The sequence below is a fragment of the Miniopterus schreibersii genome (genome assembly GCF_964146895.1).
Source record: "Miniopterus schreibersii genome assembly, chromosome: 14".
NCBI classification, from domain to species: Eukaryota; Metazoa; Chordata; class Mammalia; order Chiroptera; family Miniopteridae; genus Miniopterus; species Miniopterus schreibersii.
In genome coordinates this window covers 34,328,477-34,349,552 of record NC_138114.1, presented here as the reverse complement: position 1 = coordinate 34,349,552, position 21,076 = coordinate 34,328,477, and the positions used below count along the sequence as shown (strand labels likewise).

The window sequence follows — 21,076 nt, the reverse complement described above, 5'->3', positions numbered from 1 at the left end:
GCTTACTGCCTGCTTCCTACTTTATTTGCCAATGTAGGTGATTCTATTTGACCCATCACCTTTGGTGTGATCTAGTATATGAAATGTTACCCCAGAGTAGCTTTATTTTAAAGTTGATGAGTCATGCAGGTATAACACAAAATTTTCATTTTAAAATACAATGGGATATTTGATATTCTAATTTAGGCCTAGATTCTGTTAAATGTGAAATATAGAGACTTAAAGGAAATTATGACTTAATGTCAAAAATGCAAGGCCTGGAGTGAGGAGGGAAGGAAACAAAAATCTCTTGATAGTGAATATATTCCTTTACACTGAGATATAATGGAGGGCTGAGGCTGACAAGGGAGTTGGACTGACATATTCTGTTAGAGGGGCATAAATAATAGAGAATGTATTGAGTACTGTGACATCAAAGGACATTGAAAGACAGGGAAGAAGATTTCAACGAAGAGAACAAAGCTAGGTAAAAGGATGCTTCAGCTTTCGTTACAATAATTAAATATTCAGAAAGGCAGCCGTTTTATCCTGTCCAGGAGGGTAAGCAATTGCCCATTTTATATTCCAGTTTTGTGCAAGGAAGCCAGAGGCAAGGAAGCTGACATCAGGGAATTATATGAAGAAGTTTCTTCTAGGGAATGTCATAAGCAAGTTCAAAACCCAATCTTAATCTCCTGAGGTATAATCATAATATTCATGATGCTCCTAAGAAACTTTGTGTTTGTTCTAAACCATCAAAGAAAGATAAACTGTGTGTTCAGCATAATATACATTATGTATATTATTAATAATCTAGTCTGGTAACTTCTCACACTGGTCAGTATTGTAAAAAAGACAACCTATGTAGAAAAGATACTTTCTGTAGATAGATCCATGTTTTATGGAGACAGCTGTAGAAACTATCCATGCTGTGCAAGATTCATAAATCTGTAGAAATTCACATGTGTTATAGGTGGCAATGTGGTTAACTGGAGTTTGATTTCAGTAAGCATTTATAAGGTACATACTATGTTCTTTGACTTGTGTTAGGTATTGGGGATGACGCAAATGATTTGAATCCTGTCCTTAGGAACTAAAAATAACATGCTTTAGAGCATTATATGAAAGCAAGTACCAAATTGAGTGATGCGTTAGTTGCCATGAATGGTCAAGGAAGGACAAGAATAATTTGACCTAGGGCAGGAAAAAGTTATAGAGAGGGTCCCTGTAGCTCCATTTTGAAGGAGAGATAGGATTTGGCTAGGTAGAATTGAAGTCCAGAATAAGGAAAGAAAAATGAGCCATAAGTGATGTTATGAGCAGACCTTCCTGACGTGAGCACGGGACTTTTAGGTCTTACTGGGAGGTAAGGATGGGTTGGTTCTTAGGATTCATAATAATAATAATAATAATAATAATAATGAAATTTTACTTACTAGACTCCACTTGGTTTTAAAAGCATTTAAGACGTCTTTGTACATACTATACTGCAAGAAAACATAGATTAGAAGTAGGTGAGAAAAATGAGTTAAAGGTGGGATAAGAAGGTACAAAATGGAGTCCAGAATTAGATTAGACTAATCTGACGATGCTTATCATGACAGTGGCAATCCTGACTACCTGGTTTAGGAACGTGAACTCTTTTGCAGACAGTGGGAGCCCTGAAGGACTAAGATCAGAGCAGTGGCACAATAAAAATGTATGTTTAGAAGGACCAGGCAGGTGGGCTGGAGAAGCGTGTGTGCCTGCCGCAGTGCAGCGTGGCGGTGGGAAGGCTGGTGAGAGGCATGATACTTACCTTGGGTTTAGCACAAATCTAGGAAGGTATAACTGAGAAACCTTTCAAAATAAATGTCAGGAGTGCGACTGATAGAGTAGAGGATATGAACGAATGAAAGATTGTTCTGAGCTGTTACGTTTAAAACAGTATCTACTTTCAGGCTTTTTTTTTTTTTTTTTTTTTAATCTTTCTCTTTTTCTGCATGACCTTGCCCCAGCTCACACTTGGTGACACTGTTTCCCACATCTTTCTCCATCGAGGTTCCTACCCCTTAAAAGGACTGAGAGGGGAGAGAAGAGGATGACCTTGCCCCTTTCTCTTTCTGACACGTCCAGTGTATCCTACTGCTGGCTTCTCTCTGACTTTTTCATTTGGAGCTCACCAAGTCAAAATTGCTATTGCCTATTCTCATTTTTAAACTACTGATAAGGATATTTTCAGTCTTAAATCCCTGTCTCCATAAGAGCTGAGGGGTTATTCAAGTAAAAATGAGCAGCAGGCATGCAATTACAAGTGAGGAAGAACTGACGTCAGGTCAGGCGCTGGGAGCGAATGAAAGCACCTCTTTGTGCTATAGTGTTCCCTCAACAACCTCTATAGCTCTTCCGCCACAGAATTCACAAAGCGATCATCTTATCTGTTCAATAATTTGTGTTGGTTCATAAATATGGGTAGTTAGTACACTTGCCAGGTAGGCTGGAGAACAGGGTCTGTGCTTGTAATTGTTTGTAATGAAACACATACCCATCTCTCTTTCTTTTATATACATATACACACACATATACGTGCACCCTGTAGAGACTGTGAGACATCTTGAATAGACCATGTAACTGTGCAGTGGTATTAATGGTCTAAAGGTCAAAATTTCTCTTTGATTTTGGAATACTGTTTTTTTCAGTGGTCAGTCTTAATCATGCTCTGTTAATGCAAATTTAGTTTAATTTGAGCACTTGTGGATATTCAAGAAAGACTTAAGAAGATGCCGAAAAAGTAAAGCTGCCAAAATTTCAAAATTGATTGTGCGTCATCATTGATAAATCAAGTAGATGTGTTAATATTTAGATGCTGCCACAGTGGTTTCTGTCATTAATGTATGGTTTTCAAGTGGGGAAAGATTTTTATTCTGATGTTCTCTAGTTAGGTTGCCATAGGATTTGGAGGGTATCAGATGTCTTTGTTTATTTTTTAAAAAATCTTTTACTAATGTGGAGAACACTGGGAAAGTTGAAGGGAAATGATTAAAATAAGTTTGAGTGGGATGGGTAACTTTTCACCACTGCACATATATATGTTAATCTCGAGTCATATGTATGGTCTTCTGTGTAGTGATTTGGGGATAAATTTAGATTTCATAAATACAGCTTATTTAAGTAGCTATAATTCTGGAGTTCAAATGTGGCCATTGATTGAAATTAAAATGGCAGGGTGCGATTTAGTCTGTACTAGGGAGACTTGGTGGACTTCAGCTAATGTGCCACGTTATAATCAGCATTAGACTAGGGAGGGTGTTTACCCTGGCTATTGGGCTTTAAAATGGTGTTCCACTGAGTCCTGAGACTGGGAGAAAAGTAGTAGAGATTGCTACTTTTGTTTTATGTCTCCTGTAAAACCCCACCCAATTTTTAAAGACCCAGACAGGTATTGGGTACCAAATCATGAAAATAATAAGGGTTCTACAAAGTCTGAAAATTTAGACTTTTTAGTCTCTTTATAAGGTGCAGAAACCTCAGTGAAAAGGATGTGTTATTCCTTTGTTTCTAACTTAATGTTATCTTCTACTCTGTCAGCAGGAACCTAGTGCCCACTTGATTTGCCCTTCCACTCTTCCAAAATAAGGTAGATTGCTACAAGTATGGATTTTAACTTAGGTAATTTAAATCACTAGACAAAACAACTTATATACAACTTTTTCTAACTGTTCCTTTTTGTTACGCATCCTCAACACAACTGCATTTTTACAACTCTTATTTATTGACTTTGTGCTATACAAAGACCACCATGGGAGCCTGTTGAATATACAGACTAGGTTTCCTAGACTTGCTGAGTAAGCAGCACCTTTACAGAATTTTAGAAGGGCCTTAAAAGGGGGGAAGTTAGAGTACTTAAAGTTTGGGAATCTGAACTTAGCACAGGGTGGTTTTAGGGTAGAAATTAGAAAGCAAAGTTTGGGCAGGGATTGGTTAAATTTGTAAACTGGTCTCATTGCTGGAATAGTCCGTGGTCTTAATTATGGAGCACAGGAATTCAAGCTGAGTTCCTGTTAAATTTATTTGTCTGTAGCAACACTGCCCAATAGAAATGGAAGGTAAGACACAAGATAATTTAAAAGTTTCTAGTAGCACATTTAAAAAGTAAAAAGAAACAGGTGAAATTAATTTTAATAATATATTGTATTTAACCTGCTTTACACAAAATATCATTTTGACATGTGATCAATATAAAAATTATTGAGACATTTTACATTTTTATTGTACTGTCTTTGAAATCCAGTGTATTTTACACCTATAGCATGTCTCAATTCGTTCTAGCAACATTTCAATTGCTTTAGTCTATATAATCTTAGAATAAATGGGTCTGAATGAGCTGGTGTTTGAAACAATTTCATCTTAATTTAATTTGTGTTTTATGTGATGATTTGGCATAGTTTATCTTTACTGCAAGTCATAACATAGTTTTATACCTTGTGGTTTCTGTTGCATTTCTCACTTTTATATATAAATATGTAGTCAGTCTTAATTAGCATGCCATTATTAATAAAACATAGAGAGAGATACAATATATAATTTACAAGGGGAATGTGTTTTCTTGCATGCTTGATAAACTATCTACTAGAGTAAGCCCTTGCTTTTAGTAGGTAGAATGGGGTTTTTTTTGTGTTTTTTTTAAAGGGTAGGCAATTACTATTATTTTTTAAAATATATCTTTATTAATTTCAGAGAGAGGAAAGGAGCGGGAGAGAGAGAGATAGAAACATCAATGATGAGAGAGTCATTGATCAAGCCCGCAACCCGGGCATGTGCCCTGACCGGGAATCGAACCCGGAACGCCTGGATCCCAGGTCAACGCTCAACCGCTGAGCCACGCCCGGCCGGGCTAGTAGGTAGAATGTTTCATCAAATTTTCTAAAGCTGTTACGTATTTTGAACAAATACTGCCCAGAAGTGGGTAAATGTGTGTATTATAATACCAGTGTTTTTATTAATTTTGTGTGGTACTTTCTTTAGTTGTCAAAAGCATTTCACATATATTCTCATTTGTTATCCCTTAAAGATACTATTCCTAGGTATTCTTGCAGAACTTTTATGATCACATTTTAAATTGCTTTTATATAGGATAGATGATGAGTTGTCAACAAAATCATAAAATTTTTCAAATGAAAAGTATATTTAAAGCACTCTCTATCCATTGAAGTTTTATTCATAGCTACAGTTTTCCCAGGTGACTACAGAGTTTTCAAAAGTTTAGTTATTACTCCTTATAGTGTATACATGTGGTGCGGGGTGTGGTGTGTGTGTGTGTGTGTGTGTGTGTGTGTGTGTGTAATATTTTCCCTCATTTCTTTTGGTCTCCAGCAACTTTCCTGTTTTTCATTACTTCAAAATAATTGCTGTAGATTTTTCACATGCCTTATATATATTCAGCACCACTTAGTTGAGTGCAGTTTATTTGCCACTTGCTTTTTCATAATTCCATAGTTTGCACTCTGTAAATTATGCCTGGCTTTACCTTGGTTCATTATGACTTCATGAAAACAGAATTGAGGTTTATTCTGAACTTCCATACCATGGTATGTGACCACCTTCACCTTCCTGCATGGCCACAGAGAAGAATGGTATTCATTTGTTTACTTTCTTTACTTAATGCTTATTTGGTGCTTACTTTATGCTATATATTGTACTAAATGCTGTACAGACATTACCTTCAAAACATCCATATAAGGAGAGTGATATTATTCACATTTTTCTCTCCATATAAGGAGAGTATTATTTTCCACATTTTTCATATGAAAAATCTGATCCACAGGGAGGTTAACTAATTTGTCCAATTCTGTTGAAATTTGAGTGCTTATGATGTGCTGTGATTTACAAAATTTTACTTTTACCTAACTGCAGAGCAGCATAGCGTTCTAATTCTGGCCACAACAGGTCATTCCAGTGAAAAGACTACTTATCTTGTGTATACAGTTGTACAAATAGTGAGTTCTGTCTACTTTTTTCTTTTCATTTTTTCTTGGCTTTTATCTGCTTTTTCCTTCCTCAAAATATTTTTTGAAATTCCTTTTTCGGGTCTCGCTTTTAGACTATTTAGAATGACACTATATATCCTATAGTGTCATTGAATGACAGTAATCATAACACTGCCAGTCTGCTTGCTTGTTTTTAGCTCTTCCTCCAGAAGACGTAATATATTCCACTGATAGTAGAGTCCATGGAAAGAGGAATGCTATGTATTTATACATAAACATGTATTTATGTTTATATATTACGGTAATCCCCCTTATATACTGGGTATATATTTCAAGACCCCCGGTGGATGACCGGCAGTATCAAACTTTATATTTACTATGTTTTTTTCTATACATATATACCTGTAATGAAGTTTAATATAAATTAGGCACAGTAAGAGATTGACAATAATAACATAATAAAATAGAACAATTATTACAATATACTGTAATAAAGGTTATATGAATGTAGTCTCTTTCTCAAAAGACCTGACTGTACTGTACTCATCTTTTCACTTAAAGGAAACACTTTACAGCTTCTCTTTCCTATGTCTGAATTGCCAGCATCATTACTCTTCTGCTTTGGGGCCACTGTTGAGTAAAATAAGGATGACTTGAACACAAGCACTGTGATACCAAGACAGCCAATCCTGACAACCAGAACAGCTGCTCAGTGACCAAGGAGCTGGTAGCATGTACAGTGTGGGTAACACTGGACAAAGGGACGATTCATGCCCTTGGTGGGTTGGAGTGGGCAGCACGAGTTTTCATCACGCTACTCGGAACAGCGAGCAATTTAAAACTTAACGAATTGTTTATTTCTGGAATTTTCCATTTAATATTTTTGGGCTGCGGTTGGCTGGGGATAACAAACCACTGAAGGTGAAACCATGGATAAGGGGGATGACTGTATTTATGTTCATATATATAAATTTTCTTCTATTGGTACCTCACTCTTTATGCAATAAATGTTTCTACAACACTTTGGGAATAAATTAATTTTTGTCAATTGAATCAATTTAAGAACCTCGAAATAGCTATACTTTAATTACTTTCTATAAACAAATTACTACTTTAGGTTTTTCACTTAAGTAAACTGTTTCCTCCAAATAGGGTTTGACACACAAATTGAAGTTAAATAAAAAGAGGGGAGGTTGTTTTTTAAAGTAGGTATGAGAGAGAGATTTAAAATTACAGACTAAAAAAACACTTTGGAACTATTCATGTTTTTGCCTTCCTTTCCATCATTCCTGGGAATTCAGCTCAATGAATAAGAAACAATAATATAAGAAGGTACATTTCTCTTTCACACCCCCCCTAACACCAGGATGGTTAGAAAAATAATGGTTAGATAGTAACAGAAATGAGAATTATTAACTAGGAGTGATTCTCAACCTAGAGGCCGAAGAGCACAGTGGTTTTAAGGCTCTGAATTGCCTGGGTTTGACTCCTATCTCAGATATATTTTGTGTGATACCTTTGAGCCTCAGTTTTCTCATTTGTAAGATGGGATGATAATAATAGGATTTGCTTCCACCTTCCACTGGCTTTTGTGAGGAGGAAATGAGATAAAACATGTAAAGTGCTTAAATCAGTACCAGGCACACAGCCAATGTTGGTCAGTTCTGTTATTTAATTCCAAGAGTCTTTGATAGCCCTGTTGTTGATTTAATAAGAGGGGAAAGGTTCTGGGGTATGTTGAAGTGGATAGGGCATGCTAAGTAAGTCTCAAAAGAAGACCTTAATGAGGTTCAGATGAGCAAGGATGTATGAGAAAATGCTTTGTGAGATGTACTCTATAAATAACAATATGAGAACATTTTATTATTTGTAGCCTTAGTATGCTGGAAAGTGAATATTTACAGATCTAACTCAACAGATAATGGTATTATTTCCCTGCAGATCCTCAAAATTGAATACCAAGGAAAAGGTTTAAGCCCCCCCCCCCCAAAAAAAAGTTTTTAAAGTAAAGTTGGACTCTCTTGTGGTAGACTATTATTCTGAAAGTGTACACATTCATTACACAAATTAACATGATGCTGTCCTGGAGAAAGGGTTTGCTATGCTACATCCTTAGTGTTAATAGTATTTACAGATTAAGTCTTATCTATTTATAGTCCATAGCCCATATATTCTTTGAAGACATTTTTACTGGGTCCTTACACATTTCTTGAGGAAGTTGGACCTTGGAACCTATGCAAGTCTCCGTGCCCCTGGCCTTCCTCTTCTGGAAGCCCTTCTGATCTCTCCATTTTCTGTGCTCCCATAATTCTAAGCACATAGCTCTGTCATTGCATTTGCCTCACTATGTAGTAATTATCTATAAACTAGACAGCTGGCTGCTTGTGGACAGAGACTGTGAGTCACTTAACTTTTTAAATTTTAATGGCCTGGTGTATTAAAGTTCCCCAAAAATATATGTGGAATAAATGAAGAAAGAGGAAAACAGCCTTCGGCACACTTGGCAAAATTTTGTTAGCACCAGCGCTTGGAAGTAATAAAGAAAGATGTTCTTCTAAAAAGTATTCTGTGATACAGACATTTTGGAGATTCTGACTGAACTTCCCATAATCTAAATTATTACATTTTACTTTTTAATCTGCAAAGTACCGTAACGTAGCATTCCTCAAATAATATACAGGCTTCATTTTGAAGTAAAGTTCTTTAACCTTCCAAATACCAGGTATTTTAATTAATGCATATGCTTTGCATTTTAGATCCTTTAACATGTTCATCTTAAATGTGGTAACATTTAACTGGAAGATTAGATCAAGGATTTATAAGTATATAACGTCCTTTTCTTCCTGGAATGTTCACATGACAAATAATTTGTGTCTGGCTAGCCTTCTTCAAGGACACCTGATTTGTATTAAGAACTGAAATCAAAATTTGGTTTCCACATCTGTAAAATAGAGATTGTAGTACCTACCTCATAGGACAGTTGTAAAGATTAAATAAAATAATCCAAGTAAATTACCCAGCACAGGGGCTGGCACATATTAATCATCCTTTATATGGTAGCTGTTAACTTGTTATATGACTACAAGGCGTGTTTATGGGAAGCAATATACACACCCATTTTCCTCTTCCCAGAGGCAGAGTGGTAGCTGTTCTTATAAACCAGGATTATCTTATGTCAGAAATGGCTTGGGCAAAAGTGGTTGGTTAGGGAGTAAGCCTGTTCAAATTTAAAACTGATAAAGCTTTAAAAATGGTTTAGACAGTTTGGGCTTTTGACCATACAATTCTATTATATTTGTTTGGTTACTTAATTTATTTTTATTTTTTATCTCATCTGGAATCAGAATTGTACAATAAACTCGAGATTGCAGGGTTTTGTTTGTTTCCCCTTCTCCTGCTATTAGAAGAGAAAGGTTCAGAAACAGAAAAAAATACTGTGCTTTTCTCCCTCTGGTCCTAGTCCATCAACTTGGAGTAAATTTTGTTTTTGGTACTTACCAGGTTCCCTGCTTAAAAGTAAACACATGCGCATATTTGTGACCTCTTCAATGGTGGCCAACGGAGTGATTGTGAAGAGCTATAGTCCATAGCTGTTAATCTGTGTGTACACTGGGCATAGCATTATCTGTTGGTTTCTGGAAAGGGGAAGAGCCCTAGACAGCTGCTAGTCCAAGTTGGCACAGTGTTGCCTTATTGCTTTCATTGCCAGAGGACTATTTGCATAAAGGCAGCTGTGTTTTGCTGCTCAGTTTTTAAATACAAGGATCATAGAGGATAACAGGGGGCCTCAGCAGAAGTATTCACATCACAGCCCTTGTCAGGTTCTGGTGAATATGCGAATTCTGCTGTGTATCTCCTCACCTAACCATTAAAGTCAAAGGACAGTTGAAATGAATAGGGGCAGGGCAAACTTTGGTGTTTATGCATATAGGTGTTTTTTTATGGTCTAGTAATGCTTCTAGGTAGACGATGTGTCATGGTTTTAAATGGCATGAGCTGGGTCTCTGAAGGACACAGTACATCGCTGTAAGACAGGAATCTCTGGAATTAAAAAAAACTCATCAGAAACAATAGGAGACATGAGAAGATGCTGTTTATGGGTAATATGGCCAATAACTGCTTGTAATTCTCAGAGGAACATGAAAGACACCACAGAAATGTAAATGACACATGTTGTGGCAATGGATGGCATTAGTTATTTGGCAGTAGGGTTGTCTTTTGAGCTTTACTGCTCTCTGGTTTAGGTTTAGTTACGTGGGTCCTTTAGTGGCTCCTGAGTGGAACAGCTGGAGTCAAGACTTTGCTGTTCTTGAGTCATAGTTCAAGAAAGTTACTAGGTGTTATGTCCTATACTTTAAGTAGATGATTTGCCGGTAATGTTATAGTTCCCGTTAAAAACCTTAGAAAAGTACTTTAAAAAAAAAAAAAGCTTTATTGAGATATAATTCACATACCATGAAGTTCAGTCACCCTTCTAAAGTATACAATGCAAGAGCTTTTAGTACGTTTACAAAATTATGTAGCAGTCATCACTATTTAATTTAGAACATTTTCATCACCCTGAAAGAAACCCTGTACCTGTTAGCAGTCAATCTCCATTTCTTTCCTGACTCCCCAGCCCTAGGCAGTGACCAATCTACTTTCTGTCTCTATGGATAATTTGCCTATTCTGGACATTTCATATAATTGGAACTATACGTGTGATTCTTTGTGACTGGTTACTTTCATTTATCATAGTGTTTTAAAGGTTCATTCATGTTACAACACATATTAGTATTTCATTTCTTTTTATTGCTGAATAATATTCTATTGTATAGATGTACCACAATTTGTTTATCCATTAATCAGTTTATAGGAATCTGGGTAGTTTCCAGTTTTGGAAATTATGAATAAAGTTGTTTTATAAAATTATAAATATTATCGTACAGCTTTTTATATGGACATGTTTTTTTATTTATCTTGGGTAAATAAGTAGGAGTGAGGTTGCTAGGTTGTAACACTATGTGTTGAACTTTATCAATAACTCCCAAATCGTTTTTTTTGAAGTAGCTATACCATTTTGCATTTCCACCAGCAATTTACGAGATTTCTGGTTATTCCGTGTTCTAGTCAGTATTTGGAATTGTCAGGGGTTTTCTTTGTTGTTGTTTTTAGTCATTCTAATAGGTGGGCAGTTCTTTGTTAGTTTCAAGTGAAAATCTTGCAATATGAAACCATCAGAAGGAAAATTTAAATATAAAGCAGGCATTTACTGAATGCCTAATATGTGCCAGGCCCTCTGCTAAATAATGGGAATACGGAGAAATAAGACACATCTCTGCTGTCATAGAGCTGACAGATTATTGAGGATGACAGGTATGCAAAGAAGAAATTATAATAGATTGAATCATTGCTCTAACTGGAGCTAAAATATTGGGTTGGGGAAGGAGAGTCCAACTATACCTAGAAGTGGTCAGCTTTGTGGAAGGATTTTGACATTTATGATCAGTTAAAAAAAACAGGACGAGGAGCTGCATGTACCTTTGCATAATGTTCTAAGATAGGTTTTGGTTGCAAAGGTCAAGCTTCCCCTACATTATCATGTCTCATAAGCTGCTTGGGATAATATGCTGACTGATGACCTTGTGGATTTGGAGCAGCATCAGCTAGTCTCATGCATAATAACCAGGGAAAGGGGCAACTTTAATTTTTGTAGTTTCTTGAAGTCTGCTCTTTTGACCATTGTAGTAACTCCTTTTCCTTTCTGTATCCTTCTTAGGTCTGGCTCAGACCCAGGTCTCACTTTCTGCCCTTTACCTAGCACACTGCTAAACTGTATAATGTCTCCTTTTTAAAGTGCATACGTACTTCGCTCTGAATGGTTTACCACAGTCAGAAGTGGTAGCGATAGGCGTTTGTACTTTTTGTCCAGTTGACCCCTTCAGCATCCACCTGGCTAGATCTGGCCTCAGTAATGTAGGTCATTTCAGGTGAATAAGGTGATTACAAGAGCCATCTTTCCCTGTGTCTGATGAACTGCGCCTCTCATCTGACCTGCATGGCAACCAGTGAGAAGAGCTGTGAAGGAAGATTGGGGATGGTAGGAAACAAGGAGACTAGGTGAAAATCGTGGGGTTGTGCTTCAGGTCGTCATGCTCATCTAATTTTTTAGCATCTCGTAGAGCAGGTGAAACTATCTTCTTGCTTTTTTTTTTTTTTTTTTAACTTCTCAAGAACTTTAGCATGGTTTGCTGTTATATAGCAAGGAAAAAATACTATCTGATAAAAAGGTAAAAGTAATTAGAATTTGTCATCCTGAAGAAAAAAAAGATAAGGGAGTTGTAATTTCTTTGTTCACTGTCATCTTATGCCAGGCTGTATTAAGGGTTCTTAAGAATTTTTTGAATGGAAGACTGGGTTTAACAGTAATTTTAAAGAATATTGAAATTCACAGCAGGTGGTGATCAATTATTCTTTTCTTTGGACAGAAAAGGGAGAAAGGTTTCAACTTCCTAAGGACCTTAAGTTGGAAATAAGGAGCATTTGCTTGCTATTGAGTGATTGAAGGAGAGTCTACAATCACGTTTTCCAAAGGGTCACACATTTAGTACTAGTCTTATTTGGGATGGTTAAAATTTACCATTGACTGAAGGACTTAATACTGACTGAAGATGGGATGAAAATTTGCATTTGAAAGTTATTTTTTCTCTTCCCTTCAAGTTAGTGACATAGGTTTTCCTTTATTTGGAGAAGGTTTTAATCTTAGGGCAATTGTATGTCAAGCTGTTCAGTACTAGAGTAAAATTCAGTTTGATACAGGAACCTCATGCTTTTGGTAAGTTCTGCCACATAACAGCATTGATTGGTTTAAAACGTTATTAAGTTTCCTATCTGTTCTTTGTGGTACTTTTAAGCAGATTCTGTGCTTGACATCACTACATGTTGAGCTTTTGGAAGTGTACTGCCTCTTTGATTTTTACTCAGTCTGGCAAGTTTCATATATCATTATGTTTCATTATTACTGGTGTCCTTTATAGAAACGAGGGGTCAGGAGACCATTGTGCCACAGTAGACCAAGCATGGAAGAGATGCAGTTAAGGGGTCAGAACAGAAATTTTGAGAAAATTGGGGAATGAGAAAGATACCTCAAAATCAGAAAAATTACTGGGATTATTACTTGATTCTCTTAACATAGTCACCATGTATTTTACTTTGTAGGAGGGATGTGCGTATGGTTGGGTGGTGGAGAGGCAAGAATATCTATATGAAAAGGGACTGATTTTTGAAGCACAGTGTTGGTCAAAGAAAGCACGTTATGAGTAGTATGCATACTTTTATGTTTAGGGGAAAATAACATAAAACAGTATATATTTTCTATGAGGACATACATATGAATATATTTTAATATATTTTAAACATCTGAAAGAATACATGTCAAATATATATAGTAGTTTGAGGAGAGTACAAGAAGGCAAGATTGGGGACGTTTGCTTTTCCTGTAATATTTTGTGTGTGGGGGGTGTGTGTGTGTTGGAAGAATAGGTACATATATTAGCTATGTGATTGAATATCCTTTAAAAATAGATAAAACATTCATTATTCTTAAACAATGTTTATAGTGTAGACAGGGAGTTGAGATAATCTCAAATAATGTAATCTAGTGAGAAAATAAGAGCAATAGGGTAGAGACATAGAAATGGCTAGTTTTGTGGGTTAAAACACTCTTATGTGTTGAATACAGTTAGCTTTGAAATGTTTTATCCATACATATGTTGAAGCTATATGATAAACAGAGAAACCTTCCTTCAAGAATTCCTTTTATTTTTCTATATTGTTTCAGAACCACATTGATCGTTTCCTATTCTTTTCAAAAATCCATCCACCTTTTGATTTTGATCCTGTCTGTACCCCTTTCTTTCCTGCTGAGCTCCCAATATTCATTGCATGCATGGCAACTGATCAGTGCAGGAGCATTGGAACATTACTGGTGTGGACCGGACAGATCTTGGTTTATATCCCGGTTTCTGACCAGCTTTGTGACTTTACAGTCTGAGCAATTACATAACCTTTGTGAGTCTCATTTTTCTCTGTGAAATGGAGATAATGCCTACCCTGCAGAATTGTGGTAAGGATTGAGATTATGGCTATAAAGCATTTAACCCAGTGCCCAGCACACAGTAGGCACCATGATTTATTATATTGTTTGGTTCCAGAGCTGTTTTTTTCTCAAATGCTCTTGGCCCCTTGTATCTGTAAGAAAGGAAATGTCTGGAAATAAGCCAGAAAGGGTAGAAAGGGTCGGGGATTTCTCTCCCAAGGAAAAGGCAGATGCATGGGATAAGGCTGGTAGAGGCAGGCCCAGGCCTGTGCCGGAGGGTAGATCAAGCTCCTTTGAGTTTAACTAGTTGTCAGCTCAATAAGGGTTATTGACCAAGGGCAAGTAAGGGTGGCAGGGTGGGAGGCCTCTCTTTGATTGTGTCAGGATTAGGTTGAAGGGGGTGTTTATAAAAGGATTTAAGGTGAAGTAGGAGGAAGTCAGGGAGGCAGTACAATGAATGTCCTTTAGAGCACAGTCTGGATTTGACTGGGTTTGAGCCCTGGCTCAGCTGCTTACTAGCCCTGTAACCTTGGGCCAGTCACTTAATCTCTCCAAGATTTAATAGCTTAATTTATAAAATGGGGAGAAAAGTTACCTATCTGGTAGAGTTGTAAGGGAATGCATTTAGCATACTTAGAATAGTGCCAGGCACATGTTAAGTACTTGAATAATTTATTAATATATTAAGTCAATCTGGGGGAAGAAAGAAAGCGGAGCTAATGAGTTGTACAGTGGGGGTGGACTGCCTGTATGTACGAGTAACTGATAACATCTGTCATTGGTTATATTCAGAGATAAAGAGTCACTAGTGGAATGCATTATTTATAAATGTTCTAATATTTCCTGATGTGTTTGCTTATTAGAAATAAATGAAAAAGATGTTTTCCTTATTTTCCCTATATCGGGGAAACAAAAGTTACGAAAAAAAGACTAAAAAAGACCCAGTTGCCACTTGTAACCTTTGTTGTTGAATGGTAAATTGTGGTTAGTTTGTTCTGTGCATAATTTCTGTGGAATTTCACTGCAAGTTTTTTAGTTTTTTTATCTTTTTTCTGTTTCCTACAGGCTTCCTGGTCAATCGGTTATTTCAGCAGCGTTTACTACTTGTAGAACAAAAAGGATACAGCAAATATAAATTGATGAGGCATAGCTAGAATTAATTTTAGTGAGAAAATAAGTCTCTCAGCACTAAGTTTGTTCAATTAAGAAGCCTGTGCAAATTCTGTCACGCATGTCACATGTCATTTGTTTTCATCTGTGGAGCACTAGTGAACCTTGTTAGGTTAGCATCTGTGAACCTCTAGGTGGTTAATCTGTGTCCCAGTACTCTGATGTGGCACCACAGAGGGCTCTCTGTTATTCTCCCTAATGTTCCAGTAGCCACCACTGTACAGATGCTTTATGGTACACTCTGTCGTTTGGTACTGAAAACAACTATATAGAGAGAATTATCATCACCCTCATTTTGTAGATGAAGATAATCAAGGCTTAAAAATTTGTTCAGAGTGACATGCCAGCATGTGGCAGAGCCAGAATTTGAAAATCAGATGCCTGATTTCAAAGTTGGTGCCTTTAAAAAAAAAATTTTTTTTTTGCAGTTCAAAAAGGTTGGATTTTATTTATTTATTTTTAATTTATCTTTATTGTTGAAAGTATTACAGATGTTCCCCTTCTTTTCCTCATTGGTCCCCTCTACCCTGCGTACCTCCCCCAGGCCTTTACCACACAATTGGCTGTGTTCATGGGTTATGCATATATGCATATAAGTTCTCAAAGTTTGTGCTTTTAAAAACCAGACCACCAGTTGTTTCTCTAATCCACAGTCAATTGGAAGACTACAAAGCTGACTTTTGGCAAAGTGGCTAGGCTTGTTTATTTCCTGATGCTGTCCTTCCCTTACTTTATTGTCCCATTTTACCCATCAGATTCATGAGTGTAAAGGCTTACTTAACTTGAAGAATCATCCAGTCTTGTGGCTCTCAAATTTAGCTTAATCACTCGGGATATTTATTTATTTATTTATTTATTTAAAAATTATGATTAAGTGGGTTTTAGCTGGAGACCAGGAACCTACATTTAAACTGTTTTACATGTAATTTTGACAGTTTGACCATTTCAGGTACATGAACCACCTCCAAATATCCCCTCCAATTTCTCTGACAGTTATCTAATATCTGATATTGTCTCCTGACAGGAACTCACTACCCACTTACCAGGAAGATCATTTATTTCATCAGTGATTAGATGTAATGCTGTGCTTCTGTAGAGCTTCCATTTTATGGATTGGATTAACTTCTTTGGACAGATTGTTATACTCCTTAGGTATTGGCTTTGAGGTCAGATTCAGACTTGCATGTGTAAAATGAGTATGTTATCTGCCTTGAAGATTATATCAAGAATTAAATGAAAAAAGGGAACTGTCCTGGCTGGAAGCATTCTCAAATGCCTTAAAACAGCCATTTCTTTTAGTCCCTTTACTTTATCAGCCTTTCTTCAAACAGCCCCACATGGTGCAGGGTTAGAAGTGTGGATAGGTATGATAGATAGCCCCTAGACATTTATTTGGGGATTGTCAGTGCCATAAATAGGTTGTCATTTTGCCTCTTCATCAGCACACTTTTTTTTACCTCTGCTTTTTCTTTGGGCAAAGAATACGATACCTCTTATGGAGAAAGATAAGCCTGCATTTCTGGAAATTCAACTTTACTCCTTAAGTAATTCAAGTTTCTACTGATAACTTGAACCCAAAGCAAAATAAATGATCTCCAGGAAGACCTTAAAGGTAAAGGAAAGGCCCTTCTTAAATTATATAGTGACCAAAATGGAGAACCAAAGAAAATATTCCATGTCTCTTTCTTATCCAACAGTAGAGACAGATAACTGATGAGTGTTAAAAATAAAAAAATTGCGGAGGAGACATCAGTAAACTACGAAATGTTTACTACTTGTTCTTGGCAAACACAATGTGAGTAAAAGAAATACTTAGGTAATTTCAACCTAATTCTTGCAGGTAGGATCCCATGTTACTAGTGAGAATACTGAGGCCATTGAGAATAACTATGACAAGCCTTATATCTGGTCACATGACAGGTATTCAAGACTCCTAGTACTTACTTTATAGAATGTGAGTTTTAAAAAAATTATGATGCACGCATACACAAATATTTGCCCTTTAAGAAATAGATGTGACTTAGTTCCCATTGTACTACATACATTCCTCTGTCAAAACACCTATCATACTCTAGTTTTAATTGGTTATGTCTCTCTGCTAGTTATTTGCACAGGGACTAGGCTACCGCATTTATTTTTGAACTACCAGGGCCTAGTAGGGGAGTAGCCCTCAACTTGTGCATTAAGGATTTGTAAAATCTGTGCCCTCCACCCCTACTCCTCATCTATGAGTTTAAAAAAAAAAAAAAAGGATAGGGTTGCCAGGGATATTAGAAATAATCTAGCTCAATCTTCTCATTTGTACAAAGGGAGGAATTTCACGTGCAGACTGGAGAGGTGGATCATAATGCACCAAAAGCCCTCAGTTGTTTATAGCTGTTCTAGCACTCTTACCTCCTGGTTCTTAGGACCTGCATGCATACGTACTGTATTCATTTATTCAGCAATCCTCTGAGATTTTTTATGTTCAGTGATGAGGAAATGTCACCTTCCTTTTTGCCTCCCTGGATAGGTATACAGCTATGCTTTCCAGAAACCAGAAGAAAACAGCTTTGCAAGAGTTTAAGACAAACCTAGAAAATGGTCATTGTAGCTGAGGTTTTTACCTATTGTATTATTTTTGCTCACCTGGGGAGTCATCATGTTATTCTCCTGTTCATACGAGAGGATAAGTGATCATTTGCAAGGCTAGTCAAGATCCTGAAAATAATCTCTCATTGCTATAGTTTGATTTGTGTGGGTGTTGAGGTGTATGTTTGTCTTGCTTTTCTTAAACAAAAACAAACTAAATCTGTGCAATAGTAATAAGTTAGGCCATGAGTTGTATTTCCTTTTAGGCTCAGACTACTAAAAATAATTTGTAGGTGATGGTCTCCCATGGGCTTGAGTGAACTGTGGTAGAACAATTATTTTTTTTTCTTTACTTAGTTTGCGTTAGCTTTCTATTTTCAAAATGTTTTCGAATCTAACATCATGAAAACACTACCTTGGGTTAAAGCTTTTCATGTGCATGCTTTTCAAAAAGTAATTTTAGTACTTTGGATATACTATAATTTTTATGATGTACACCTAATATATGGACTTATCAGTAATAAATATTAAAGATATCCAATAAAATTACATTGAAATGACGATCACTTTTTGGTTTCTCAGGAAAGTAATTCCTCCCGAAAAAAAATCTGTTCATTTGAGTAGAATCTTCATTCGACAGTGGAGGAGGGGGTGAAGGGCAAAGCCAGTTCACTCGACTCTTAACTTTTGAATTTACCTTTTTAGTTCACTTGAGAGAAAGTCAATCAGAAGTAGTGGGACATATACATGAAAGCATATTAGGGAAAAGGATGCAATTTAATTATGGAAACTTGTATTAAACTTAATGTTGCTAAGTCATCATTCTTTTTTTTAAATTCCAGCATTAATGTATAGTATCATTCTGGAATGTCATTATTCTTAATGAAAATAATGACTTTATCATTAGAGCTATCTGGAACTTTGATTCATGTCATCAATACTTGTCAAGAAGCAAATGATATGGTATTGATTTTATGAAGTAATTTTATGTATTGTCTTGTTGTTCTGTGTTTTTGTTTTTAGGACCGGAGTAGGCCCTATGACACTTTTAACTTGCACTCGTTGGAGAACTCCTTAATGGATATGATAAGGACTGATCATGAGCCTCTGAAAGGTAAACACTACCCTCCCAGTGGCCCACCAATGAGTTTCGCTGATATAATGTGGAGGAATCATTTTGCAGGTTAGGAATATTCATATGTCCATTCCTTGCTTGGTGTTGTAAACAAAAATCAGCTTTTTAATAATTGTGATTTTTTTGTTTTGTTTGTGTTTTGTTTGTTTTTGTTTGCTTCTGTACAGCATTGTGGAATGTATTTAAAGTTGATTTTTTTAAAAACCTGGGTTCAGCTACTTTATGATTTTTAAGGTGATTGCTTTAATCGTAATGTCTGGCAGAAGCATGTGTTGGGCAGCTGAGGTTGCAGTTATAGCATGAGACCAGAAGCCAAATTTTCTGGGCTTTGCATTTGGAATACATAGCCGAACCTGGATAATTCATTTAAGTCCAAGTATACTGCAAGGAAATAAGAGATTTAGTAAACTAGTCTCCAAAGACTACTTCAGAAAACTTCATAGGAAAGGGTTTCATTTTATTAAAATATTATCAATTTCCTAGTAGAGGGAAGTAACATTACACAGACTTAAGAGCAGCCAGTGACTCTTTTGCATTCTCTAAGGCTAAAACTCAAGCAAAATGTCTTAAAGTGTGTAAATGTTTCAGGTTAAACATAAGGCAGAAAGTCCCAACATCAGCAATATTAGGATTTCTTATTTTTACAGCCCATGTAAATTCAGGATAGAGGCTGATGTTACACTCATAATTACAGCTATTTCTTTTTATGGGTTATAGGACTTTTTAGGGGCCCTATGCTATTTTTAAATACTGTAATGGAAAATTTCTGTTGAAATATCTACAATGCTCAGGGTTAGAGCCTAACTATCTGAAAACTGTAAAGAGTTAGCCATAGGGATGTCTAGCTTTTATGAACCCTTATGTCCTCTGTAGTTGTGAGGAGTGTGATCCCCACTGGTCCTCTCCAGGCTCTTCTATAGGGTAGGACTGACTTGTGAACACCTGATAGTCATTTCCTCAGGCCATGCCAGGAATCCATTTCATCCCTTTCTTGTCACACTCATGGTTTTCTGCTGCGGTCCTCAATTTCCAGTGAAAAGAAAGTAGTTAACAGACTATAAAGAAAAGAAAGGATTTTGAGAAAAGCTATATTTTAAAGCCTTCAGAAGTAGAAAAAAAATCTCTCATTTATTCATTGTTATATTTAGTCACTTTTACCATGTCTGTCTCCAGTTGAAAGATTAGGTACATGGTAATTTAAAGCATATTTCACTTAGAAGTGAGAATGATGTTAAAAAAGAAACCAATGATATTCACAGACTTTTGTGTTTTTAATATCTTTTAAGGCTGTTTGTCTTGCTTCTCTACCTTGAACAGCTATAAGCCTCTCCTAATCTAAAATATTCAGCCCTTGTTCTTTATGAATATCTGTTTTATCTTAGTCTGTATTCTTCTAGCAATAAAATACTATAAAAGGATCTAAGATTATAGCCTGTTAAATAATTTTCCAGAATTTTGTGGATATGGCTTAAGTAGGTGCTATTGTGGCCCGCCTTTTGAAAGTAGCACTGGCAAAGTGTAAGGAGGGTACCTCACTATGGGGTAATGTAAATACCTTATTCCAGTTGTGGTGGCCTTTTTTAAAATTGCATGTCTAACTCCCTCTGCACAAACTTCTTCACTATACTTGCAAATGTAAGGTTTCATCTATAAAAGCCTTCTGCATTGTATGTATAGATGTATGTCCTAATGAATTGGAAGGCATTTAATATGTACTTTTTTACAGCCTCAGTATAGTTGCAACTTCTCAGTTCATCATACCACCCACACTAATTTCCTATGAGTAGACCACTTCCCATATTCAATCACATCATCATGTCGTTGTTCTCTGGTTGGGGTGTTTGAGCTCCCTGCTTCCCTTTTCCAGCTAAGAGGCTTTTACATCTGATTTATGGCATTATGTGCTTGAACCTTATTCCTTCTAATAACATAATTATGATGCTAGCATTATAAAGGAAAGATTTTAAGTAACTTTTGACTTTTAAAAAGGAGCAAATTATAACAACAAGAAGGTAATTTAAAGAACACTGTGATGGCGTATCCTTTATTTTTCTATTTCCCACATAAACATTACCCATGTTTTTATCTGGTCTTTATAATTTATTGATAGGCCTTAACTTTGGACTCAGGTTGTTTCCAGCTTTTTTCTCCACTGTAGGCAATGCTTCCATGGACAAG

General features: G+C 36.3%; 1 protein-coding gene across 6 annotated transcripts in view; it reads left to right on the top strand.

The window, feature by feature from the left end:
* The window catches only part of CPEB3 (cytoplasmic polyadenylation element binding protein 3), a gene marked incomplete at its 5' end in the record, with an annotated part of 131,843 nt that overhangs the window by 16,120 nt on the left and 94,647 nt on the right, over window positions 1-21,076 (top strand). For 5 of the 6 annotated variants that reach the window (XM_081157524.1, XM_081157523.1, XM_081157522.1 and 2 more), the window contains one exon: window positions 18,787-18,946. In XM_081157524.1, coding sequence (XP_081013650.1) covers window positions 18,787-18,946 — 160 coding nt within the window. The remainder of the gene's footprint in view (window positions 1-18,786; window positions 18,947-21,076) is intronic. The other variant, XM_081157525.1, reaches the window with a different exon arrangement.